General features: G+C 42.5%; 1 protein-coding gene across 1 annotated transcript; it reads left to right on the top strand.

Moving 5' to 3' along the window:
- On the top strand, nt 1-22,301 carry SEC61A1 (SEC61 translocon subunit alpha 1). Its single transcript, XM_006120220.5, has 12 exons — nt 1-155; nt 3,252-3,319; nt 3,941-4,006; nt 4,108-4,186; nt 5,960-6,091; nt 8,118-8,227; nt 8,479-8,632; nt 10,797-10,957; nt 11,793-11,990; nt 16,621-16,812; nt 18,231-18,307; nt 20,508-22,301. The coding sequence occupies exons 1-12, from the start codon at nt 149-151 to the stop codon at nt 20,692-20,694; spliced, it is 1,431 nt and encodes a 476-aa protein (XP_006120282.1). The 5' UTR covers nt 1-148; the 3' UTR covers nt 20,695-22,301.
- Nucleotides 22,302-26,772: the final 4,471 nt, after the last annotated feature.

Raw genomic sequence — 26,772 nt, 5'->3', positions numbered from 1 at the left:
GCTGCGCATGCGCGGCGGAGCGCGGCGACCCCGTGCGTGGCAGGAAGCGGAAGGGGGCCGGTAGGGCTCGAGCACTGACGTGTCTCTCGAGTGAGCCTGAGTCTCCTCCCGGCTTCGGTTCCCTCTCTGGACAGGAAAAGCGGCCGAGATGGGGAGTGAGTGTCGGCGCGCGCCCGGGGGCTGGGGCCGATGGAGGGGTCGCTGAGGCGGGCGAGGGGAAGGGGGGGACTCGGCCGCGTGGCCAGTGCAGCGTTCAGGCTCCTCTGAATGACCCCCAGCTGGGCTGGCAGCGCCCTGCTGCCCCCCCCTCCCCCCTCCACCCCCCCCAGCCGTGCCCTGGGCTGGCAGCGCCCTGCTACCCCCCCCCCCTCCCCCAGCCGTGCCCTGGGCTGGCAGCGCCCTGCCCCCCTCCCCCACCCCCCCCCCCCCTCCCCCAGCCGTGCCCTGGGCTGGCAGCGCCCTGCTGCCCCCCTCCCCCCCTGCCAGCCGTGCCCTGGGCTGGCAGCGCCCTGCTGCCCCCCTCCCCCCCGCCAGCCGTGCCCCCCTCCCCCCCTGGTCTGGCAGCGCCCTGCTGCCCCCCTCCCCCCGCCCCCCCCCCCAGCCGTGCCCTGGGCTGGCAGCGCCCTGCTGCCCCCCCCCCCCCCCCCTCCCCAAACTCCCCCTTGACAGTGCACTGTGTTGGCAGTGCCCTGCTGCCTTCCACCAGACTCTTCTCTCTTCCCCCCCCCCCCCCAGCTGTATCCTTAGTTGGCAGTGCCCTGCTCCCTACCTCCCTGGAACCTCGCCAGTTGTGCCCTGGTTTGGCAGTGTCCTGCTGCTCACTTCACACCACTACCCCCTTCATGCCCCTCCACCTATGCCCTGCCTTGGTGTAGTGTATTGTTTATGCAGGGCCAGGGAGATGCTATTGCTTCCTGAAATGTTCTGCCATCCCAGGCTCCATCCAGGATCCTTTTCTTACCCACTAACTGGTCTTTGCCTCTAGGAGCTCATAATGCTGTTTTGCCACTCTATAGTCTTATTCTTTTATCAAACTGATAAAACAAGATTATTTCCTCCTAATAAAATGTACCTCACATCTCTGCTGCTGCATAAATTTGCTTGTGTTAGGTCAGAGTTAGCTTTCTCATATTGGTCGTCATTCTACCCCTTGCTTAGCATTATCTTATTAGCCACAGGTTCTAATTTTGGTGACACTAGGAAAGAAATTTTCAGCAGTATGCCGAGTACCAAATGTATAATAAAATGTATTAGGGAAAGCTATGTCTGATGTCTGGAGGTCAGGCTAGATGTCTTGACTTTGTGTGCCTGTGGATCGTCTAAAGCAGTGTTTCTCAACCTTTTTTTATAAAGTACCCCTTTAAAAAAAATTATAAGTACCCACAGTACCTACAGTTTTCAGACACACACCATTGTTTTCTACCATTGCAACACATTTGTTTAAACAACTTAATTGTAGCTGGGTGGGTGATGAAATTGTGGGTGTAAAAAGTACAAAAATAATAAAAGCGCTGCAAAACTTAAAACAAAAATTCAGTTTTCTCCAAATTTCAGTTGTGTTGATGTATCCCCCCAGACTTCTCTTGAGTACTCCTAAGGGTATTCATACCACTGGTTGAGAAACACTCTTCTAAAGCAGGGGTGGGGAACTTGAGGCCCCGTTGTAAACTTTAGTAGGCATGTCAGTGAATCTGTTGCAGTGCCGTAGTCAAATGGAATTGCTTGCAGAATGGGTGATGGTCTGTAACCCTAAGCTAAAAATCTGTCGTTATTCCTGAATAACAGAAACCCACAACCATGAAAGATAGTCATGTCCCTAGTTAATAGAATTCTCAAGATTGTTTGTTTGAGGAGGAAAAACCAGTTAGGTCAAGGTTTCCCAACCTATGGGTCGGGATCCAAATATGGGTCACCATTACATTTCAAAAGGGTCGCCAAGTGTCTCCCCAGGTGGCTCTGCCCTCCCTCCCTCCTCTCCCCCACCTCCGTTTTTTTGAATTGCCTTGGGTCACCAAGTCTTCCTGAATTGTCAAAATGGGTCACCACCTGGAAAAGTTTGGGAACTGCTGTGTTAGGTTCTGGAAAGCACACACCACATTGGTTGCTCTAAAAGTGAAAGAGGCGGTATTTGCAGAAAGTGAAAAACTACAATCCAAGAAATTTCTCATGCAAATTAATAGTTAGTCAGTTGTTTCTAGTCTAGTCTTAAACAGGATACCTTTTAGTATGAATTTCATATATCCAGAGAGCTACCAAAAGTGATTGTTTCAGTGCTTTCCTGCTATCTTTCATGAAATGGGTGTAAAGGAAGTATATCCTATCAAATAACTTCTGCAATCTGAGATTCAACTGTTGTCCTCCTTTTGAATTTCCTGCGACCTTATGTTCCTGTCTTGGAAAAGCTGTTTATTTTATAACTGTTAAATCTAAAAGAAAAGTTCATAGTCCAGGCCTATATTCGTTACCTTAGCCTTAGGATTTAAGGAAAGGGAAGGTAACTTTGAGACTTCACATCCTTTTTAAGGCTAACCACCCTTATGCTGGTGAGGAGTTTCACATACAAATCTTGAAGGATTGTTTGAGTACTTGTTTAGCCAGCGACTGTACGGGGTTCAACCATTTATCCCCAAAGTAGTTTCAGCTAGGGATGTGAACTCCCGTTAAAGAATTGTTAACTGGGATGGTGTGGCAGGCCTGGTTGTGCTAGAGCATCCTTCTACCTGCAGCACATCACAGGTTGGGGTTTCCTTGGTCCAGAGGTGACATGGGCTGCTCCAGCCACTTGTTACCGGGTAATCATTCCCTGATAAGGGTGATGTTTACAGAGTAATCCATTAACCCTTTACATCCCTAGTTTCAGCCTTCCATATAAATTCAGCTCACATTATGCTTCAAATAACCACCATAGTATAGCAAGTGGAAGGATGCAGACGAGTATATTTCTAGAAAACAAAGTAAGTTAGTGAAACGAACATTCTTTCCCTCTTCTCAAGAAAGAGTTATAAAACACTCAACTCAGCCATGTATATTAAGTTTGCCATTTCTTATCACACTCTTTTAAAAGTGCAGCTACCTTGTTAGTGCAATTGGTCAGATGTACCTAGAATAGATAAGGATGAGATGACCACCTAGTCCCTAACCTTGCAAATATAGAAACTTATATTTTTTTCAGATTTCTGTACCTAATCATCAAGTTTGCCATAAGTTCCATATCTGTATGTGCGCTTGACCTTTTAATTTTTGTTTTGCAGTTAAATTTCTTGAAGTAATTAAGCCCTTCTGTGTTATCTTGCCTGAAATTCAAAAGCCAGAAAGGAAGGTATGTTATTGAGATGTCCTTCAGGAATCTATTTGTAAAAGATAAGATTTCTAAGCCTAAAGTTTGCTCTATATTCAATTTTTGTACCAGTGCAAATGCCAGCAGTGCATTTATTTTTAACTGGCATAATTACATACTTGATATGTGTTGTACTGCTGTAATACCAGTGCAGAACAACTTTTGTGCATAGGTAAGGCCTGAGTTATATGATAAGTGTGAGAGTGAATGAATTTGAGGAGCTAAAATGGTATCTTAAAATTCAAAATGTTCTCTTTTCCTCCCCCCTCCTTAAAAACATCAGATTTGAATAAATCTTAGGGTAAAATCTTAGCTTTTTTTGGTAGAATATTAAACTAGTAAGAATCAATTTCACTGTATCGGTACTGGAATTACCTTATACTGCTTGCATAAGTTTGTTTGCTTGAGTTGGTTTCAGTAAAGATTTACTATTTTTCTTTCAGGACTTGATAGTATAGTTGGGATGAAAAGGGATTTGATAATTTACTTTGGTCTTGTGTCTTACTATAAGTATGAGTCATATTATATAATTTACCTCATTTGCTTAATAGACCAGCTGTTGTGACAGTGACAACATACTGTCATTCTCATTTATGTTTTCAGATTCAATTTAAGGAAAAAGTACTATGGACAGCTATCACACTTTTCATCTTTTTAGTATGCTGCCAGGTATGTTTGTAACATTCTTTCATCTTCCTTTCAAATAAAAAGGGAAACAAATTCAGTGTTTTAATTTAACCTAACCTCATTTTCATTGCTTTGAAATTCAGATTCCTCTGTTTGGTATCATGTCATCAGACTCAGCAGATCCTTTCTATTGGATGAGAGTAATTCTGGCTTCAAATAGAGGTAAGATCCTGCTTTTCTCAGTTGCCAGAACAGAGGTTTATATTTCCGGTTGCCTTGTTATTTTGTGTGTTTGAACATTTGGGATTGTATTCTTAGTTGATAGATTTATTTTCTCTTGAAGTAGACATCTGGATTAGAGCAATAAACACAGCATAAATAGAAAAGATAAATTGGGATAGGAATTGACGTGCATTAAAATTATATATGGATAAACACAGGATCAGTTGCATACATGGAAGTGAAGGACATATAGCCTTTGGAAAGAAAGTGGGAACAGAACAGCTCATAAATACTCATAAAATAGAAGTTATGAAATTCTGCTGTACGTTACTTGTATTCTGATACATAATCCCAGCTTGGTATTTTTTGTCGTGGTGACACTTTTGCCACTCACACAATGCACCCTGTTCAGGTTGGCTAGTTGTACAGTAGCTTGTTGAAGCTTTTTTTCTGCTGCTATAAACTAGATGGAGTATCAGTCACTTCAGTGGACCTCTTGATACTAGTTGGAGTGTATGTATGTATCAGGTGATGTCAGCGATTATAGCATAATAGGCAGTGCAGAGATTTGCATGTAACTAAGAAAAATGGTTGTATAGTGAGCTGATGCATCAAAAATATTTGAGTGTCATCCTTCAGAGGAAGAGTGTGAAGCTTTACCATTTTTATGCCATCTTATATCTGGCATAGATATTAGGGATGTCAATGTGTAGTAGTCTACACGATTAACTGATACGCTTAGGCTTATCAGTTAATCTTGTTGACTACTTGCATTCTCCTGCCTACCCCAGTTCCTCTGTATCAGATGCAGCAAGGGGTGGGAGAGGGAGTGGGAGCCAGTGTCCGTGAAGAACTGGCTTTAAGCAGGCACCCCAAAAGCACGGGATGCACCCCGCCCCCATGCTGCTGCCTTTGATAGGCAGCAATGTGGAGGGTGAAGGGGGCAGGCTGGAGCCGAAACACGTGGGGAGCTGGCTTTTAAGCAAGCTCCCCACGCGTGCCAGCTCTGCAGACTCACTGGCTCCTGCAAATGCAGTGGGAGGGAGGCAGGCAGGAGCTGGTGCTGGCACCCCAGGACCAACTCCGTGGTGCTGCCTCTGTCCCCCTCCCGCTGCCACCTCTATCAGACACAGCAGCGCAAGGCGTGGGGGAGGGGAGGAATCAGGGGTGGCTGCTGCAAAGCAGCCTCTGTCCGCAGTGGCTTGGGCTCACTGTGGACAGAGGCTGGTCTGCGGCAGCAGCCCCTGTCCACAAAGGGTCCAAGCTTACAGCAGACAGAGGCTGCTATTGCGGAGCAGCCTCTGTCTGTGGGGAGCTCAGAACTCCACAGACAGGGGCTGCTGCCACACCATGCTGCTGCCTGTGATACAGCACGGGGTAGCAAGGGGCTCCCTGGGAGTGGGACTTGGGAGTACACTGGCTGCCAGCCCCTCCCACGGGGACTATCAAATAGTCTTGTAACCACTAAGATTTCATGAAGTTATCCGATATATAACATCCCTAGTAGATATGCCAGAAAATAGTAACCTTAATGCAGAACACATGATACTAAGGATTAATTCTGTCAGCCAAATTAGTTTTCATCAAATTCCAGATATCTTTTAAATTTTTTCTTTTTAAACTGACTCAAAGAAGGAGGTACCATGAGTCTCTTCTTATTCTATTGGTACCATGAAGAGTTGGGAGGAATGAAAAGTCAAACTTTTCACTTTGAGATGGGTCTGGAAATCGTGAAATGCAACAACTGTCATTCTCCTTTTTTTTATCTGACAGGAACATTGATGGAGCTTGGTATTTCACCCATTGTCACTTCTGGGCTCATCATGCAACTCTTGGCTGGTGCCAAGATAATTGAGGTTGGTGACACGCCGAAAGACAGAGCTCTCTTCAATGGGGCACAGAAATGTAAGTAGTAACTGATATCAGGGAGGCTCATGTAGTGTGAGGCCTGACATAAACAATAGAAATTATGAACTAGATCTGTAAAAAATCTTGGAATCTGATATGTCAGCTTCCCTAGAGGTTAGTTTCTTGATTCTGAATTTTAGTACTTCAGTGCATTGATTTATTGTGTGCTGTTTCTTGACCTGTGTGAAATTATCTGATGGGTTTCAATTCAGTTTTTAATGGTTGTCACATGATCAGGGCTTGACAAATAATGTAATCTACTCGCCAGGTGAGTAGATTACAACCTGGAAGAGCCGGCGCAGAGTGATCTGTGCAGAATGCGGAACCGCGTGGCTGGCGAGGGGGGCTCGCCGCTGCTTGGCGAGCCCTGCACATGATGATGTCCCTGCTGCAGTCTCAGCAGAGAGGTCAAGTATTAAAAGGACCATGGAGACCCAGAAACCATCCAGATCTCTAAAAATGATCAATTTTGATTAGGATCAAAGTACAATAGACGTGGGAAATGCTGAGGCAATTCTGTGCTGCTGGTGTGTCTCTTGTGTGACACATCTTGAGATTCATGTCCTTTAAGCTGGCTCTTTTCAATAGTAAAAATTGCTATGCTCTCTCTGTAACATACAGATTTCAGTTAATCTTCTCTGCAACTTGTTTTTGCACAAGGAACAATTAAGTTCCAAAATCTGTTTGTTAAAGAAAAACTCACCTAAATTGCTTAAGTATTAGATTAATGTTTAGGATTAAAATCCAATTTAATCAGTTAACCAGTTAAACGGGATCCCGGCAGAAGACTGCTCCAGCCTGGCTCATTGCTCTCACAGCTGTGCAGTGTTTCTCAAGATCTTAAGAGTTTCCAGTCACTGACTTCAGTGATCAGACTTCATTTCGACACTGAATTCAAATGTCTGTTTTATTAGTTATTGTGTACTTCCCCCATTACCATTTTAGTTTGCTATGTATGAGCATATCTAGACTACGTAGGTTTTTTCAAAAAAAACCCTGGCCCTTTTTCCGAAAAAACTTCACCTTCATCTAGACTGCAGTTGCGTTCTTTTGAAATTAAATTGAAAGAATGCTGCGGTTTTGTCGACATTGATAAACTTCATTTTACAAGGAAGAATGCCTTTTTCGAAAGAGCTCTTTCAAAAAAAGGCGCGTATGGACTTGGGAGAGGCAGTTGTTTAAAAAAAAGAGGTCTCCAGGAAAAACCCTGGTGGACAATCCGTTTACACTAATGACAGCTCTATAGTTCCTGTCTCCAGCCAGGACTTAAAGTGGCAGCTGTCGGGGGTGGCGAGCTTCCACACAGCAATAGCGACCCCCTCTTCTCCAGGGGAATGGCGGGCTGCAAGTGGGTGTCCTGTCCTTGGAGGGCAGAGATGAGCCAGGCACACAGCTCCATGAAGGTGGCCTTCCACATGTGGAAGTTGCTGAGCTGCTGCTGGTCGTCCCACTGCTCCAGAACTAGGCGGCCCCACTGATCTGAACTGGTGTCCAGCCTCCAAATTTGCCCCTCCAACATGAGGTTCAGGGTGAGGGTCTGAAGGCCAGGCTGAGTCAAGCTGGGTCAGGACTGTCCTGACGGTCTGATGAAGCTGCTGCAGAAGCTGCAGCATGGTAGTGTGGGGCCATTGCATGTCCAAGGCATGTCCATGGCCAAAAAGAAAATATGCTGTAGCATCCAAGAAAGCTGGGCAACTAGAGCACATGCTGCAAAAGCTTTGCTGTTCCTTGGAAAGTTAGGGAAGCAAGCAACTGTAGCAGAGAAACAGCTGTCTAGAAGGGTCCCTTTAAGCACATCTCTCAGCTAGTCTCAGGCAGCAGTAACTGCTGCCCTAATGTCCTGCCAGAAGTGGTTCCAGGTTGCCTTTTTGTGACAGAGCTCCTAGTAGTCTGGACGCTCTCTTTAGAAAGAAGCTTTTTTGAAAATTCTCTTTTGAAAAATCTTCTTTTGAAAGAAGCTTGCAATCTAGATGTACCCTATCTGTCATATAAACATAGTATTTTTGTTTTACGTATCTTACAGTGTTCGGCATGATTATTACCATCGGTCAGTCTATTGTCTATGTAATGACAGGGATGTATGGAGATCCATCTGAGATGGGTGCTGGTATCTGTTTGCTTATCACTATTCAGGTAACTTTTATACTGGACCATCTTATATCGCTCTTCAAAATCAAACTATCCTTTTATCCCAGTGGGGTCTAGAGGATGCAGTTATACAGACTCGTGAGAGTTGAAAGCACATGTCTGCTAACCAAGTATATCTTATCTTCTTGTCATCTTTAATGGTACAAAACATTTGTATCAAGTCAGTTTTGTTACAAAAAAATAAAAAGGGATGATGCCTCCAGTAAATAACATCAGTTCTTTTTCCCCCTCCCCAGCTTTTTGTTGCTGGATTGATCGTTCTACTATTGGATGAGCTTTTACAGAAAGGATATGGTCTTGGTTCTGGCATCTCTCTCTTCATTGCTACCAACATCTGTGAGACTATTGTATGGAAAGCATTCAGCCCTACCACTGTGAACACAGGCCGAGGTAACTCATGCTCTATCCTCTTTGCTTCTGTTACGATTTAAGTATTCTGTAATATACAAGATGACAGGATTGTCTGAGGAGCTTCATGTGCACTCTTCCACATTCTAAAGCTCCACTCATAAGTAGTAATTTCTTCAATAAATATCCAGAGCACAGAGAATTTCAGCAACACAAACATTGTATTGCTATGCACCAAAAAAAGGAAATTAAGTTAAATAGTAAATTAATACTGCTTCTCTCAGCCCGTGCAATTTTTATCAAGTGAAATCTCAGGGTATGAAAGAATAAATAAAGAACAAGGTTTCATGGGGGATATGAAGAACTGCAAAGAGAGGAGATGGAAAGAAAGAAAGAAGGGCATTCTCATTTTGTAAAGTATTGGGTGCTCAAAGACAGGAAACTAATTTCAGTTGTGCTAATAAGCTGTAATATAGTATGATCAAATGTTCAGTCCACAGCTTTCTCTGTTCACTCTTCATTGCCCATTGTAAGTCTGCAGAAGATGTCTACCAGACCTTCCATATCTCCTTAAATGTATGCTTTAATCAGAGTCTGGAATGAAGAATGGCAGTCTTAACAACTGGCTCAGTTAAGATCAAACTAGCTCAGACCAGTGGTCCGACTAGCTGAGTAACCTGTCTTCTGACAGTGCGTGGTGTCAGGTGCTTCAGAGAGAATGAACAGAAGAGGGCAGTTATTGATAATCCAGCCTCTGTCGTCCAGTCTCAGCTCCTGGCAGTAAGAGGCTTACGAATACCCAGAGCATGGGGTTGTGTCCCTGACTGTCTTGGCTAGTAGCCATCAATGGACCTATCCTCCATGAATTTATCCATTTCTTTTTTGAGCCCAGTTACACTTTTGGCCTTTACAACATCTTTGGCAACAAATTCCTCAGGAACTTGTGTTGTGTGAAACAGTACTACTTTATGTAACTTGCTGCCTTTTCATTTCATTTGAAGTCACCTGGTTTTTGTGTTACCTGAAGGGGTAAATAACATTAATTTACCTTTCTCTATGCCATTCATGATTTTGTACATCTCTATCGTATCCCTCCTCAGTTGTCTCTCTTCCGAGCTAAATAGTTCCAGTCTTTTTAATAGCTCCTCATATAGAAACTGTTCCATACCCCAATCGTTTTTATTGCCCTTTTGTATATTTATTCCAATTCTAATTTGTGTCTCTTTGAAATGGGGCAACCAAAACTGTATGCAGTATTCAAAGTGTGGGCGTACCATGAATTTATGTAGTGGCATTATCTTTTCCTAATCTTCAGAATTGGTTGCTGGGAGTCTTATGAGTCTGTCATTTCAAAATTTCACTTTTCTTCAAAGGGCAGTGGTTTTGTGTCTCAGAATGTATAGTTATGGCAGAATCCAAGCTACTGCTTATTAAAGATCTTGGGTCCCTAATTTTTGAACACTTTTTTTTCCCTGTGTGATTTCACCCCCTCCCCCGCCCCAGCAGGGCAGAAAAGTCAAAAATGTTTGCTTTGTGATAGTGAGTTCTCAAAGCAAAGAACTTCAAAGTAGGAAAACAGAACAATACATTTCTTTGAAACAACTCTCTCATAAAAATTATTACATTTCTGCTTCTATTTTAATCCCATGCTGCTGTGTTTAGCTCTGTGTCTATTGCTGATAAGTGCTTTGGAAAACCTAGATTTTTAACAAATTTGTTCTCTTGGTGCAGATTGTTGACTTCTTTGGATAATTCAGTGCTTCATGTTGCTCTGAATTCTGTGGGTATGAAGTGCACTGTTTACATCTCTCATGTTCCTTGTGTTTTATCACCTTGAATGTTTTCTCATCTTGAATGTTCTTTGGCACTGTCTAAAATAGCCAGATGGTATGGGGTGTCTGTATGGCATTAGCAGATGTACCTTATGCTATGAAGACATATTTTTCCTTATGTTAACATGTTTCTTATAGAAGAAATAGCCTTCAGGGTGGGATTTTAAAAAGTGCACAGCATTGGCCTAACTGAGCCTATAGAAATCAATGGCAATACTCTTTACTGACTTTAGTGGGATCACAGTTAGGTCAGCAGCAAGCACTTCTGATAATCCCACCCTAAGTACTGTATTTCAGAAGCCTAGTTAATATCCCAGTTCAGATGGTTAAATACTTGAATTCACCATCCTCCTTCTCTCCCTTTCTCATGAAAGGAATGGAGTTTGAAGGCGCCATCATTGCTCTGTTCCATCTGCTGGCTACTCGTACGGACAAAGTCAGAGCTCTCCGAGAGGCCTTTTACCGCCAGAACCTCCCTAACCTCATGAACCTGATTGCCACCATTTTTGTCTTTGCTGTTGTCATTTATTTCCAGGTCAGTCATAATCTAGAATAATGTTTAAAACTGCTGCTGGTTGAAATAATAAAGTCTTCTATTTCCTCTTACAAATGCAATCTGATCAGTTTTGAGTGCAGATCCTAACAACTCTTCCATAGAAAAGTTAACAGTTGTGAAGATAAATATGAATTTATGGAGTTTAAAATATTTAGCTCTTCTGTGGCTTTAAATGAGAATTGACATGTCTGTTTAAAAATGGATTTTTTTCTGTAGTTTGAAGAGTTAAACTTCACCTTTTAGTGCATATAGAAGACTCCTATTCACTTGTGGGTGTGCATACAACAGCCAGGGCCTCAGTCACCTGAAAAGGCTGCAACATCCTCCTTTGGCTTTCTGTGACCCCCAAAAGGCTTGAGAACTATTGTAGGCTGAGAGAGATGATGGATGTGTATTAAGAGACCTTGCCAAAAATGTCAGTGTTTTGCTAAAGATACCCTGAGCCCATAAAAACCTGAGTCCATGTAAAGCAGCAAAATGGCTAATAGGTAGCAAATAAATCTTTTGTGTATGTAGCTTTGAAATTTCCATTCTTGGTTCAATGCTGAATTTTCGGCAATTTTACACTCTCCTTTGAGTATCTTGGCATTTTGTAAAGTCACATATTTAATCTACCCTGTCCAGCAGTCTGAATTGGTCCAAGGTCTTGGCAGAAGAGTTTAAAAAGAGGGTTGATCTAGTAGAATGTTTGACACCCATGTGGTTCAAGGCAAGATTTTTGTCGAGGCCTTGCAGGGCCTGCTGTTGTGTGGTGTCATTGCTATCAATGTATATTAAGAGTTACAGTGAGGTGTTTTCACTTGGCATTTTTCAGGGCTTCAGAGTGGACCTCCCCATCAAATCTGCCCGCTACCGTGGCCAATACAACACTTATCCTATCAAGCTGTTCTATACTTCGAATATTCCCATCATTCTTCAATCTGCATTGGTATCTAATCTGTACGTCATCTCCCAGATGCTGTCAGCTCGCTTCAGTGGCAACTTGTTGGTTAGTCTGCTGGGCACCTGGTCTGTAAGTATCCACCATTTTTGTGTAGCCTATTGTACATCATGCCAGAGCCCCACCAGAATGCCCATATCTCTCAATGTAGTGACACTTTTCCTGGCCAAATGATGCACATTGAGAGTGACAGCCCAACGTGTGATGTTTTTCTATCATTATTGACTGAGGAGTACATGACCTGCTATGTTTAACATGTGTCTTTAATCTGTGACGTGCTGTTATTTTTTCCTCCCTTGCTAAACTAGTATGTTTTATTTTTTCATTTGTCCCTTGTATTCCCATTGTTAGTTTAGAAAATATTCATAATCTGAAACTTGAATTCCCATAGCAGAGATAAAGGAGGGACAAGGCAGAATGGGGGGGTTAAAATCAAATCAGTATCTTAGATGCCTATATACAAACATAAGAAGTATGGGGAATAAGCAGGAGGAGCTTGAAGTGCTAATAAATAAACACAACTATGACGTTGGTATACAGAGACTTGGTGGGAAAATACACGATTGGAATATTGGTATAGAACAGGGCTACTCAACTTTTGAAGCCCCGGGAGCCACTAATGATACTCATAGCACATGCCGAGGGCTGCAATTTAAGTGTGGTTGCATATATATTCAAATATATGCAAATAGCATCTTTCACACTGATGGGCATGAATACAAAGATTAAGGCAAGATTACACAACATGTAGACCCCATTTGAGTCAGTTCTTCTGATATTAATAAAATGCAATATTGCCTCATTTCCACCCATATGACAGCACTTTTAATGAGCAGTGACAGTCCAGGAATTTAACTACTAAAACACATATCAACAGAACACCATTATACTGACTTGCTGTTTTGAACCATGTTCCCAGTGGAGGCCATGATCAAAGGATCCCACCTGTGGGCCGCATGTTGAGCCCCGTGTAAACCCAAACCGCACCGCTTCCCAATGTCCGGTTCTCCCCCCCTGCCCCCCCCCCCCCCGGCGCCCTTCCTGTTTTCTGCCAGCCTGTTCTCCTCTCTCCCCCCCCCCCCACCCCCCCACACCCCTCCTCCCGGCCAGCCCCGCTCCCCTCCCAGCCGGTCCTCCTCCCTCTCCCCCATCTGAGATCAAGTGCATCCAATATTTTTTTTGAAGCCACCTGGTAACCCGAAAAACAAGAATGATGTCAGGGTAGGGGTCTCCTACAGACCACCTTTCAGGCAAAAGAGGTGGATGAGGTTTTTTAAAACAACTAATAAAATCATCCAAAGCACAGGATTTAGTGATGATGGGGAACTTCAACTATCCAGACATCTATTGGGAAACTAACACAGCAGGAGACAGATTATCCAAAAAGTTCTTGGACTGCATTAGAGACAAATTTTATTTCAGAAGGTTGAGAGAGTTACTGCGGGGAAGCTAATCTTGATTTGATTTTTACAAATAGGGAGGAACTGGTTGAAAGTTTGAAAATGGAAGGCAATTTGGATTAAAGTGATCATGAAATTCATAGAGTTCATGATACTAAGGAATGGTAGAACAGAGAACAGCAAAATAGAGACAGTTGTTTTCAGGGGGGCAGATTTTAGAAAACTCAGCTGGTAGTTAAGCTCCCATGGGAAGAAAGACTAAGAGGAAAAACTACTGAAGAGAGTTTGCAGTTTTTTAAAGGGACGTTATTAAGGGCCCAAAAGCAAACTATTCCCTGGCATAGGAAAGATAGAAAAGTGTGGCAGGAGGTCATCTCAGATCAACCAGGAGATATTACATGATCTAAAAATAAAAAAGGAGTCATATAAAAAGTGGAAACTGGGTCAAATTGCAAAGGATGAATATAAGCATAGAACACAAGTATGCAGGGGCAAGATTAGACAGGCAAAGGCACAAAACGAGCTAAATCTAGCTAGAGACATAAAGGGTAACAAGACATTCTACAAATATATTAGAAGCCATGGGAGGATCAAGGACAGGGGGGTAGGTCCATTGCTCAATGAAGAGGGAAAAACAATAATAGGAAACTTGGAAATGGCAGAAGTGCTTAATGACTTATTTGTTTCAGTTTTCACCAAGAAGTTTGATGGTGATGGGATGCCTAACATAGTGAATGCTAGTGGAACTGGGGTAGAAGTTTTATTTTATTTTAAAATTTAAAAATTACTTAATCTTAGATGTCTGCAAGTCACCAGGGCCTGATGAAATACATCCTAGAACAGTGTTTCTCAACTTTTTTTTATAAAGTACCCCTTTACAAAAAAAAAAAATTAAGTACCCCAAGTACCTACAGTTTTCACCATAATATTTTTCTGCCATTGCAACACATTTGTTTAAATGACTTAATCGTAGCCAGGTGAGCAATAACATTTTTGGGTGTAAAAAGTACAAAAATAATAAAGCACTGTAAAATTTAAAACAAAAATTTAGTTTTCTCCAAATGTCAGTTGTATTGACGTACCCCCCCCCCCCCCCGACTTCTCTCAAGTACTCCTAAGGGTACTCGTACCACTGATTGAGAGAAACTGTCCTAGAATACTCAAGGAGCTGATAGAGGAGGTATCTGAGCCGTTAGCTATCGTCTTTGAAAAATCATGGAAGTGTGGAGAGGTTCCAAAAAAGTGGAAAAGGGCAAATATAATGCCCATCTATAAAAAGGGAAATAAGAACAACCCAGGAAACTACAGACCAGTCAGTTTAATTTCTATGCCAGGGATGATAAAGGAGTGGGTAATTAAGGAATTCATCTGGAAGAAAATAAGGTGATAGGTAACAGCCGGCATGGATTTGTAAAGAACAAATCATGTCAAACCAATCTGATATCCTATCAAAGAAAGCTATCAAGCCTTGTGGATAAGGGAAAAGTGGTGGACATGGTATATCTAGACTTTAGTAAGACATTTGACATAGTCTCACATGACCTTCTTATCAATAAACTAGGGAAATACAACCTAGATGGGGCTACTATAAGGTGGGTGCATAACTGCCTGGATAACCGTTATCAGAGAGTAGTTATTAAATGGTTCATAGTCATGCTGGAAGGGCATAACAAGTGGGGTTCTGCAGGGGTCTGTTTTGGGACTGGTTCTGTTCAAAATATTGATCCGTGATTTAGATGATGGCACGGAGAGTACCGTATTTTCCGGCGTATAAGACGACTTTTTATACTAAAAAACATCCCCCAAAAATTGGGGGTCGTCTTATACGCTGGGTATAAACATACAGGCAGTCCCCGACTTGCAGGTACGAATGGCGCTTTTCTCGCCCCGGAGGACACGGACTGCGGGACCTCGCGGTCCCGCCGCCCGTGTACTCCGGGGCGAGAAAAGCTGCTCCGCGTCTCCCTGGTCTGCAGACCAGGAAGCCGCGGAGCAAAGCCGTGGAGGGGCTCCGGCAGCGGGGCAGCCCAGATGACGCCGGCAGCGGGACAGCCACGGCGCCTCAGAGGCTTTGCTCCCGGTGGCCCTGGTCAGCTGGAGACGGTCTCCAGCAGACCAGGGACACTGGGAGCAAAGCCGCAGCCGCAGCGGGGACCCGCGCCTCTGAGGCTTTGCTGCCGGTTGGCCTCTTAAGGGGGGGTAGTCTTATACGGCGAGTATAGGAGAAAGCCTATGTTTTAACTAGAAAATTAGGGGGTCGTCTTATACGCCCAGTCGCCTTATACGCCGGAAAATACGGTACTCTGCTTAAGTTTGCAGATGATACCAAGCTGGGAGAGGTTGCAACTGCTTCGGAGGATAGAGTCATAATTCAAAATGATTTGGACATACTGGAGAAATGGTCTAAAATAAATAGGTTGAAGTTTAATAAGGTCAAATGCAAAGTGCTCCACTTAGGAAAGAACAATCAGTTTCACACATACAGAATGGGAAGGAGTACTGCAGAAAGGAACTAGGGGTCATAGTGAACCACAAGCTATATATGAGCCAACAGTGTGACACTGTTGCAAAAAATGCGAACATGATTTTAGGATGCATTAACAGGAGTGTTGTGAGGAAGACATGAGAAGTCATTCTTCCTCTCTACTCTGCGCTGATTAGGCCTCAATTAGGAGTATTGTGTCCAGGTCTGGGCACTGCATTTTAAGAAAGATGTGGAAAAATTGGAGAAGGTCCAGAGAAGAGCAACAAAAATGATTAAAGATCTAGAAAACATGATCTGTGAGGGAACACTGTAAGAACTGGATTTTAGTTTTAAAAAGATACAACCGAGAGGGGACATGATAGCGTTTTTTCAAGTAACTTAGAGTGTTACGAGGAGGAGGGAGAAAAATTGCTCTCCTTAGCTTCTGATAATAGGACAAGAATCAATGGGGCTTAAATTGCAGCAAGGGAGGTTTAGGTTGGATATTAGGAAAAGCTTCCTGCCTGTCAGGGTGGAATAAATTGCCTAGGAAGGTTGTAGAATGTCCATCACTGGAGATATATTTCAGAGCAAGTTGTATAAACATCTGTCAGGGATGATGTAGATTCTAGACCGTGCTTGGTCATGCCGTGAGGGCAGGGGACTGGACTTGATGACCTCTTGAGGTCCCTTCCAGTTCTAGTATTCTACGATTCTGTGATATATACACACACAAGTACTAACTACTAAGGGATGATGCATTTAACTCGATTTAGTCTAACTGCTAACAAATAGGGATACACAACTGAACAGTACAAACCTGTCTGTTTCTTTTCAGGACACTTCATCTGGAGGCCCTGCTCGCTCTTATCCAGTTGGTGGACTTTGCTATTATCTGTCACCCCCTGAATCCTTTGGTTCAGTGTTAGAAGATCCTGTCCATGCAGTTGTTTATATTGTGTTTATGCTGGGCTCCTGTGCTTTCTTCTCCAAGACATGGATTGAAGTCTCTGGCTCCTCTGCCAAAGATGTAAGTTAGAGAAATAGATTTACAGGATAAAACCAGGAGATTTATTCTGCAGTAATTACTATTTGAGCAGTAATATTCTGAAATGGACAATATAGCCTGGTGCCAGATTTCCTTTTTAGTAAAACCACCACTTATATGGAGTACCTTTTTGTCTGTGGATTACAAAGCCCATAAAGGTGGTAAGCATTTCCACTCCCATTTTACGGAGGGGAAAACAGGCAGAGTACCAGGGTCTCCTGATTCCCATTTGGTGCTCACTCAATCACATGGCCTTTTCCAGTCCCTTCCAGAAAACCCTGGGTGGGTGACATAGCATTAGAGATGCCGGAGATGCATGAATATCACTTGAGTAGCATAGAAAGAAACAGAACAATATGAAAGAAAAACTTTGTCGCTTAATAAGGAGCACAGCACATAGCCTGGAGCATTACATTTGGAGCCTAGCGGTCAGATGACAGCTGAACTGTGTGAGGGTAACCTGCACACGGTACTTTAACATGTCTGTGCCTGGAAAAAACAAGCTCTCATGGGCTGTCTGTGGAGATTCATAACTGTAAGTGGCTGTTTCACACTTGCTTAATTGGAGATGTCAAAAATAGTTCAGTGTATACACATATCAGTATCTGGCTCTTCAGTCATTCAGATGTGTAACACTCATGAACAAAATGTTTTATTTCGGGATGTGAATGTTAACTGGTAAGCCTCACCCTTACTGGTTAAGGTTAACCAGTGGGGGCTGGAGCAGCACCCTGCCTGCTGTGAGCAGGGGCTGCTTTAGCCCCACGGGGAGCAGGCACTGCTGTAAAAGAGACCTGCCCAGAGCAGACACTGTCTGGCAGGCTCAGGCACCTTAAAGGCAGGAACTTCTCTGGTGTGCAGAGTAGCCCCTGCCTGCGACTCCTCCACCCCTTCTCCTTTAATCAGTTAAACAACATGTTTGACCAGTTAACCAATTAAATGCAATATTACATCTCTAGTTTCATTCTTAAATCACATTGCTTGTAGCTATTGGAGAGGGTAAAATGGCTGATAGTATGGCAGGTTTTAGTTAGAAAGAAATAGGTTTTGCAGCCATGGGGAGTTATTAAAGAAATCGAGTACCAAACAATGAGCATTTGAGATTGCATTTGGCTGCTTGCTGCCAAACGTGGCTGAGTTCGTATCTGGAGTTCTGTACAGATCTTCTCTGGGTTTTACTTGTGTGTTGCTTGTAGAATAGTGGAATAAGGCACTATTAAACTTACACTTAATAATTGGAAAAAGCTTCACTTCATTCCCCCCCCCCTCCCCCCCCCATTTCTTGGAAGATAGCTGGCAGGTAACCACAGAAATACCATGCTTTTAATTCCAGGTAGCTGTGAAATTAACCTAAAAAAGTGAAACTAAATTTCTTTATTGAATTTCTTGGCTCAATACAGGTTGCCAAACAACTAAAAGAACAACAGATGGTAATGAGGGGCCATAGAGAAACTTCCATGGTCCATGAACTAAACAGGTGAGCTACAAATATGTGGTTAATTGTACTAAGTGTCGTGGAATATATTGCTATTCATATAGTATCAGTACTAAAATAAGCAGTGTCTTCAGAAGATCAGAACTGGGTTGTTCTTTCAAGCACAGTGCTAATGTGAGATGCTAGCCTACTGAGTAAAGGCATATCTACTCAAGGCTGGGCCTGTCAGCAGTCCAATGTATTTCTACCTTTATATCTGAAGGATTTAGTTCAGCGCGCTCTCTGGTGCTGTAAGTTCTGGGTTCGGTCCTTGCTGAGAACTATGGTTGAGCATGCAAACTTATATATAGTTCCTCACACAAATAAGTTAGCAGTCACCTGGCCCAGTTAACTACAAAAATCCTCCATTGTGGGGTGATGATCCCCAAATTAGCCATGCCCACCATACAGCATGCAGTTATTCTAACTGGTCTTGAGCTCTGCTTGTGGTTGGGAGGACTACAAAACGTAAAACTTAAGAGAGATGGCTGCATGTCATGCAGTAAAAATTCATTTTTACTGTATTGGTAGGCATATATTCAGTGTTTAATTAGCACTTTGAAAATATAAAGTGTTGCATATACATTAATCTTTATTACAGTAAATATTGTTCATCACAGTTAGCACATGTCTCAGTTACATACCTCTCTGTGTAAAAGCTATAGTGTTCTAAGTTTGTTTCAAATCCCAAACAAGTACTTAATAAACTGTTTGGTACAGAGGTGGAGCACAAAGTGATGCTTTGAGCTCTGTAGTGCTTGCCACTGCAATTCTTACTGCTACTGTGGAGATGTAATGTGGCAAGACTACAGGTCCCAGCTTGCTTTGCCCCATCTTGATCCTAGCTGTAAGCCACTTTAAAATGAGATGGAGTATTTTCTGGGACCTAATTGCTGCCCCTGTGTTTTCCTGGTTGTAGTCTTACTTCATTCTATTCTCAGGCCCCTTGGCAATGTTTGTCCTTAGCTGGGCCATGCTCGGGCCTCCTCGATTAGTATATTGAGCCTACTGCATGTTCTTCCTCTTGGCTTACTGGATCAACAAGGAAAGAGAGAGTTGTGATACTGAGGGGGAAAATCTCGCTCCCCTGGGGTACAGAGCCCCCAGAAGGGTCCGAGGCCGGAGGTCAAATCAGTGAGGCAGGAGAGAAACCTAGAAGGGAAAACTTTATGATGCATGCATGCAGGCTGTCACTTCCAAGAGTGAAGCAGCAGCCCTGACAGACAGATTCAGTTGTGGATTGTTTTTCTTTAACATATCAAAGTCTCAGCAGAAGCACTCTGAGACTTCTGTTCACCCCAGGAGTGCTAGAAGTAAGTTTTACAGAACAAAGCCATATGAGAATGTGGAGTGGAGAAGTCTACAAGGCAAACTGTGACAAAGATAAGGGTTTACATGACAAATTGTAACAGACTAGGAATATCCATGAACTTGAGATGGGAGGCATTGTAAGGGTCTTGATTAGAGCTAATTTGATTTCTCTCTGTTACAGGGAGAGAGGTCTGGAAAACTTTTAACCCTTACAGCAGTTTTCTTTAGAGAGTTTTGATTTCCTGCACAGTCCCCCCTTAGACACAATTGGAGTTATTTGATTTTTCTCCCACAATACTAAGGGTCTTTGTTTTTTATTTGTAATAGTTATCTTAAGCTGCTGAAAAATTACTCTTAGGTACCTAGTTTTTATGAGGTCCAGCTCCATGTTCTTTCTTTTTAAAGGAATTGATTGTAGAAAACACTCACCTCTTCAATTCAGGCTGTTCTCCCAGCTAGGTATATCTTATAGTAGAGGTCCCAAAGTGTGGGTATGACACTCTATGAAGGTGTGGAGCAGCCTTTTGGGAGGCACAGTGAGGAGGGAATACCACCCAACACCTCTCTGCTGCCAGCTCTGCTGCAGTCCTAGCCACATCCTCAGCTTGACTGCACTCCTGACCCTGTACCAGTTCCCAGCCTTGGCTGCTGGCCATGGCTCCATTCCCAGCCTGGGGCCGAGAGTGGAAGCTCTACCATAGGCTAGCTGTGACTCTGTCAGCATGGCCCCAGCCTTGTCCTCCTTTACCACGTCTCAGGCTGCATGAGGGGAGGTTAAGGGGGGCATGTCCCTCTAATTTAGGGACCACTGTCCTACAGGAATACCAATCCTTCGTGTGAAAGGTAGCATAATGTTTGACTGTGCTTTTCTTTTCACCATTGTGTTTTACAGATACATTCCCACAGCTGCTGCATTTGGTGGCCTTTGCATCGGAGCTCTTTCTGTCCTGGCAGACTTCCTTGGAGCAATTGGGTCTGGAACGGGAATCTTGCTAGCTGTCACTATCATTTATCAGTACTTTGAAATTTTTGTAAAGGAGCAGAGTGAAGTTGGAAGCATGGGAGCTCTTCTCTTCTAAACCTAGCTTCTCATGGACCTAGGAAAGAGAGAGGCATATTCTTGAATTATCCAGTCAGGTGAAAAGAAATAAAACTCGGGCACATCATGCTATAGGAACATGTATTTTAATAATGTTTCCAAAGTGCATTTCCTTTGTTCATTTTTTAGCATATTATTTGTTTTATAAATTGATGGAAAATGTGCAAAAACACTTTTAAAGAAAAACTGTTTATTTTTAATTACTTATTAGGAAAACCAACTTCCTGAATTGGATTAAGTTTGGAAAGTCTTTAATTTTTCATCCCCTTGCTGAAATGCTAGATCTGACGCTTTCAAAGGCTTCAGTAAATAGACGGGGGGAGGGAGGAGGGTTATGTATTGGGATTTTTTTCCATATATTTTGTGTTTGCAGCTCCTCTGCAGTGGATGTGGTGAGAGAAATTTCACCCTCTTATGCTGGAGTTCGTTAATTATGGTTGTAAGCACAATGTTTACTATGTTCAGTTTATATGTTTTTTGGAATATGGTATATTTGGTGAGGCATTTTCTGTGTATTTCCGAAGAGATGTCTTTACTTCCAAATGTCTTGTAAACTAAGCTAGGTTTTGTCAAATGCTGAATATTGGCTCGAGACTGTTGCCTAGTTTCTGTAGAGGTTGGAAATGCTTTCCCTTCTGTAAGCTGAAAACTCAGGTCAGTTTAGGTTTCTCTGTGGGAAGCTATTATTGTGCCTAAGAGTTGTAACCTTATAATTTGGTAATATGGGGAAGCCTTGTAAGTGTTCATCTACCATGGACCACCGTTATTTCTAGCACTGGCACTGAAATTAGTTGGGAATTGAATGTCACATCTTTGGAGGCAAATCTTTTGTCTTTTGTTAAATCCAGACTTCTCTCATTAAAAATAAGTAATACTCTAGTAGCCATGAGGATATCATTGTCTGGTTGCTTTTTTTCCCCTAGTGAACTGTGAGATCCATTGCTACAGAATGCCACAAATTTAATTTACATTTCTGTCCAAAACTTTGTCACTGTCCATGTAGAAGTTACCCTTTTGTCATCTCCGAAGTATGCTTAAAATGTACCCTTGCTGACTTAAAGTGTGTAGAGAAAACACTTGTCTGGAAACCTATGGCCTCCATTTTTTTCTGAGGACAACTCCAATCAAAATGGAGATTTACCTTTAAAAGGTCTTTAAGAAAAAAAAAAGAAGAAGAAAAATCCTCAACTTCTAATTTTAATTGGTGTTAAGCGCCTTAAATATTGATAAATTCAAACTTTTTGTGTACCGAGGCATTCCTTCCTGAGACAGTATTGATCAACTTGGGAATCAGAATGGGAAGTGGTAGTGTTGGAGTGGTTTTTTGTATTGCACCAAAATGACGGTATTTTCTACTCTTATTCTGAAAATGTAAAAGACAGTTTCTGTAGCAGTGAGTGACAGAATCTTTTCTATTACATATTCCTGAGGAAAGTAGAGACAGGGCCCTCTGTAGGCTATGTACCTAAAAACAGAAACGTAAACACTTAAAATGGACAAGGACCTGAATTGGAAAAAAAACAAAAGTGATGGAATAAAGTAGCCATGAATAAATAAAACATTTTAAAAGTCCACTTGTTAATTTCACACTATGCTTGTTCTGTTTTTTATCCAGTGTCTGTTTTGAAATAGCAGCATGTGACAACAAGTTTTTATGTAAAATCTGACCGTTCAGAAGTGATTTTTGAGGGGAGGGGAAAGGGGATGTCTCTTACAAAGGCCAGTCAAGGACATCACTTCTGAGCAAACAGTTCTGGCTGGGTTAGAACTGTACTTGCATTTTCAGTTAGAATTTTTCTTTGAACTGGCTGCAGTTTAGACAAACGATTGAGTTTCTGAGTAGCACTTGTTCTGTGCATCTGTGTATTGTTGCCTAGTGGTGGAACTTGTACATCTTAAGTAGATGTGTTCTGAAGGCAGAATTTGATCATAAAATGGACATTTAGAATAAAAATGAAGAGCTAATGCCTAACAGTCTGCTTTATAATTAAATAAAGTACATCTTTGGAACTAACAGTTGACTTTTAGTGCATTAAATACAGTACCATTGCAAGTGCATGCTTAAAAGACAATGAACGTGAATGTTAAGACTGATGTGTATTAAAGAGTGTACAAAGGTAGTCGCTGCCCCCAGAGAATTTACGATCTATGTATAAAACAGGATTCAGCAGGTGTCTAAAACAAGCAAATAAGTGTCAAGATAGGGACAAAGAGGTAACAAAATGAATATGTAGTAAGTCAAAGTATTGCCTAGTATCTGCATATTACTAAATTTGTCTCTACCAAAGTTCTTTGTAGCATGACCCTGTTATATTAAGTACAACAATTACAATAATCAAGATGTGATGAGTTTCTGACTATTTTCTGCCCTTTCCTCTGAGGTTGCAGGTTTCTGATCTAATGGGGGAAGAAAACATTAGCCTTTTAGAAAGTATCCTTTCCTTCCCCTGAAAATCTTCTCCCGGCTCTTCTGAAGTTCAGTCTGGACTGTGGTTTGTAATACCACTGTAGAGAAGAGATTCTCAAAGTAGTGTGTGCTGCAGAATGGAGCTATGTGCTGTTCAGTACAAGTTAGCAGCTAGAAAAAAGGACATCCGAAAAAAATACTTTTTACGTAATCAACAGTTGCCACAAGAATATTGTGTGATTGCAAATAGGATGAAGTGGCTCATGCAACTCTAGATATAAGGGGAGGTGTCCATAAAGTCTCAGTTAAAATGTTTTCTATAAATATATCCAAGGAAAATATTAACAACCTCCTGTTGTAGGCAATATTCTAAATGGACTGTGTAGAGGTGGGGCCTTGGTACAACTGTAGCTAGCACTATAGAGAATTTATTTGCAAAGCACTTTTCAACTAAGCTTTTGAATAAACTGGGAAGTGTACTATGTTCCTGTCACTGGGACATAAGATGAGATTATGACTTATGCAATAGGCTAGTTCATCAGGGCAAGCTGCCTTAATAAATATGGAATTTTGACTCTACCCTCTGCTTTTCCCACTTGATCTCTCTTTCAATCAATGTGAATAAGCAGTAACACATTTCTGATGGCCCTCTGTTCCCTCCAGCCTCCCAAAAACACATGCAACATTTTGTGCACTGCTGTTTGCTTATTGACATAGTATGACATAATTGACAGATGCTCAGTCTAGGAATGTTAAATGTCATTTAATCAACTCATTGACTAGTCAATGGATTTTCCATTGATTCGTTGATAAGAGGGGGGAACTGCAGCAGGATTAGCTCCTGGCACTGTGAACTAACCCCGCTGCAGCTCTGCCTTTTAAAAGTATTAAGAGCCTGCCAGCTCTTAATACATTTAAAAGGCTGGTGTGCAGTTGAGGAGACCTGGCGCAAACCGGGCCAGCTGATTCCTGGCTTGCGCCTGGTCTCCCATTGTGCACCAGCCTTAAATGTAAAAATGAAGTACAGTGGGGACCTGATGCAAGCTGGAAATCAGCTATCCCGGCTTGCACTGGGTCCCCACCACTGCCCACCAGCCTTTTAAATGTATTAAAAGCTGGCAGGCTCTTAATACATTTAAAAGGCTGAGATGCAGCAGAGGGACCCAGTGTGAGCCAGCCCAGCTGATTCCCAGCTCACACCCAGTCCCCACTGTCTTCCATGTCCCCCAGCAGAGACCGTGCCAGCTCCCCCCAGCACCGGCTCCTGCTCTCCCCGCCCTTGCTGCCTATCAAGCAGCAAGGGCGAGTGGGAAGCAACTAGTCGAGAGACTAGTTGACTGTCCGATAAGCTTTTGCTTATTGGATAGTTGACTAGTTGCTTACATCCCTCGCTCAGTCAGCTTTGAGTGCCTGGAATTCTAAAACCATTACCTGCTGTCTGAGTATGCTGAGTGAAGTTTATGCCCTTTGAAAGGGCACTGTGGCCCAGTCGATGTACTTGCTGATGGAGGAGGGGGCCTTCACAAGGATATGGAGAAAAGCTAATGAAATTTTGAAGCTCTCATTTGATATGCAGCTTGGACCCTTTACCTTTGGAGTTTCTCTGCCTTTCCCTTTGCCAAATTTGACATGAAATTCTAGACATTACCTCCTTCCTGCCTAAAAAGGTCACAGTTTGAACTTTGGCCAGAAAGGATCAACATCGCTGGCATCCTCCCAGCTGTCCAGGGCTATCTGCAGGTGTTCAAACAATGACTGCTTGTTGAAACTTCTTTTGTTCCTTGAAAGAGGATCTTAGAGTTTATCCAAACATCCCTGCAGGACTCTAGAAATGGTAACAGCAGCAGCGTTCCACTGGGGGGTGCTGTTTTACTGCAGTTCAAGGCACTAGTTCCTTCATGCTGAAAAAGCTGTTAAAACATACAGGTGTAATTGCTTTTTTGCTTTCTTTTTATTTCCATGTGCTGCACTGATGCACCGTAGAGGGTGAAATATATGGAACAGTGTTATGAAATGTATTGGTATAATCCCTAGAATCATAATTGAGGCCCCACCACAGGGAACTGTACAAATGCATAAAATTATAGTTCTAGTTTTAGTACTTATCTACGAAAGTATTTGGGCTATACAATGTGTGTGCCATGGAGACTGCAGCTGTCAGTGTCACTTTATCTGCTGAACATTGCCACACAATCTGTAGGAGATTGACTCTTGGATTGGGACAATTTTTACAGGATTTATAAAACACCATTAAACAAAATTCGAGGGGGGAGAACAGTTTTAAAAAGAAAACAAAAATATGTTCTATGTTGGGATCCTAATTAGACAGCAAGACTTTGTTTCCATTTCACAATATGAGGGCAGGTTGATCTACTAAAATGAGGCGGAGATCTAGGGTCAGGTCTCTTGTTGATGCCCTGGCTGTTACAAATATCATGCTAGCCAAGTTGGCAGCACTTGGTAGAAAGGAATATCATGGCAATTGGCACGTCTCTTGCCATTACTAGAGAGAGACCAGGCACTGCATGGGAACAGAGACTGCCATGCCTTGTCACCATGGGATCAATGCTTATGAATCTCAAAAATGGGACAAAGGTGATTAGGAATAGGAAGGGTAAGGAAGTCTTTTGGGGGCATCTGAATGTACTAGCATTTTAAAAAACCAGAAGGAATACCATTGGGAGATATCTATAAAAGCTGCTGCATTGTTTCAGTGGAAGAAGGGTGACCTGTATGTATCCTGACCAGCCCCCTGTCATGTATGCTCTGAACAAGCTGAAGCTGCTAATTCCCACATATGAAGTGAGCACTGGCTCACTTGGGGGAATACCCTAGCCATCTGAAACCTGAAACATCCATTGTTAATGTTGTGCCTTTAGTCATTTGTTAGTTTATAGACCTGGCAGCTGTGCTTTTTGTGGTATCAGAAGACACTGCAGGTTTTCCTAAATATCTCCTTCTGGGTAAAGAAGAGCCACTTCTTAAAGCTTTTCAGCTTTCTTCTGATTTGTTTAGTGCTGTCCATTTCTTGAGTAGTCTAAGCTAATGGGAACAGGCCAGAATTTGTAAAACTTTTTCTTCTTAAATGATCAGGCCAGTAATGGTTTAATGATGGATCATGGCCTTAGACAACTTCCTGCAGTTGAGAGATATAAACCATTCTATTTTCATTTGGCGTCAAGCTCTTGTATTTGATTTTTGCAATGGCTGCCAGGCTGCTTCAATGATTGCTTGAGCCAAGTTGATGGGGAGGTGGGGACAAGCTCTTTACTTCTTGAGAGACATATTGAAGACAGCAATTTTAGTGTAGGGCAAGAGAAAAGGTTAATTTGTCACTGGAAGGGACTGTGCCAATAAATGATCAAGAGTAAGTAGTGTGTTCCTTTGTTTAAAACCACTTCCCCACTCTCCCTTGATAAGGGAAAGGGAAGTAAGGCTAAGCAGTTTGTGTTTAGTCTGGAGACACAGAGGGTGATTGTGACCGGCCCAGCTGTTATAACCTCTCTGTTTAAAGGAAAAATTGAGTCATTAGTTCGATTGCCCTAAGCTGAATTTTCAACATATTTCAAAGAAAGAGCTGGGTGTATTTTGATATCTCCCTAACTATAAATCATGCTGCTGTTTCCCAATGGGAGCTGCCATTTTACAGTA

The sequence above is a fragment of the Pelodiscus sinensis genome, chromosome 11, assembly GCF_052426305.1.
Source record: "Pelodiscus sinensis isolate ZL-2025 chromosome 11, ASM5242630v1, whole genome shotgun sequence".
Taxonomy (NCBI): Eukaryota; Metazoa; Chordata; order Testudines; family Trionychidae; genus Pelodiscus; species Pelodiscus sinensis.
This window is presented reverse-complemented; position numbering and strand designations above follow the sequence as displayed.

What these genes read in the sequence shown, in the direction of transcription:
- SEC61A1 (XM_006120220.5), top strand. An exon ending in CACTGTGAACACAGGCCGAG is followed by an intron (nt 8,633 to 10,796) that starts GTAACTCATGCT and finishes TTCTCATGAAAG; the next exon opens with GAATGGAGTTTGAAGGCGCC. An exon ending in CTGTTGTCATTTATTTCCAG is followed by an intron (nt 10,958 to 11,792) that starts GTCAGTCATAAT and finishes GGCATTTTTCAG; the next exon opens with GGCTTCAGAGTGGACCTCCC.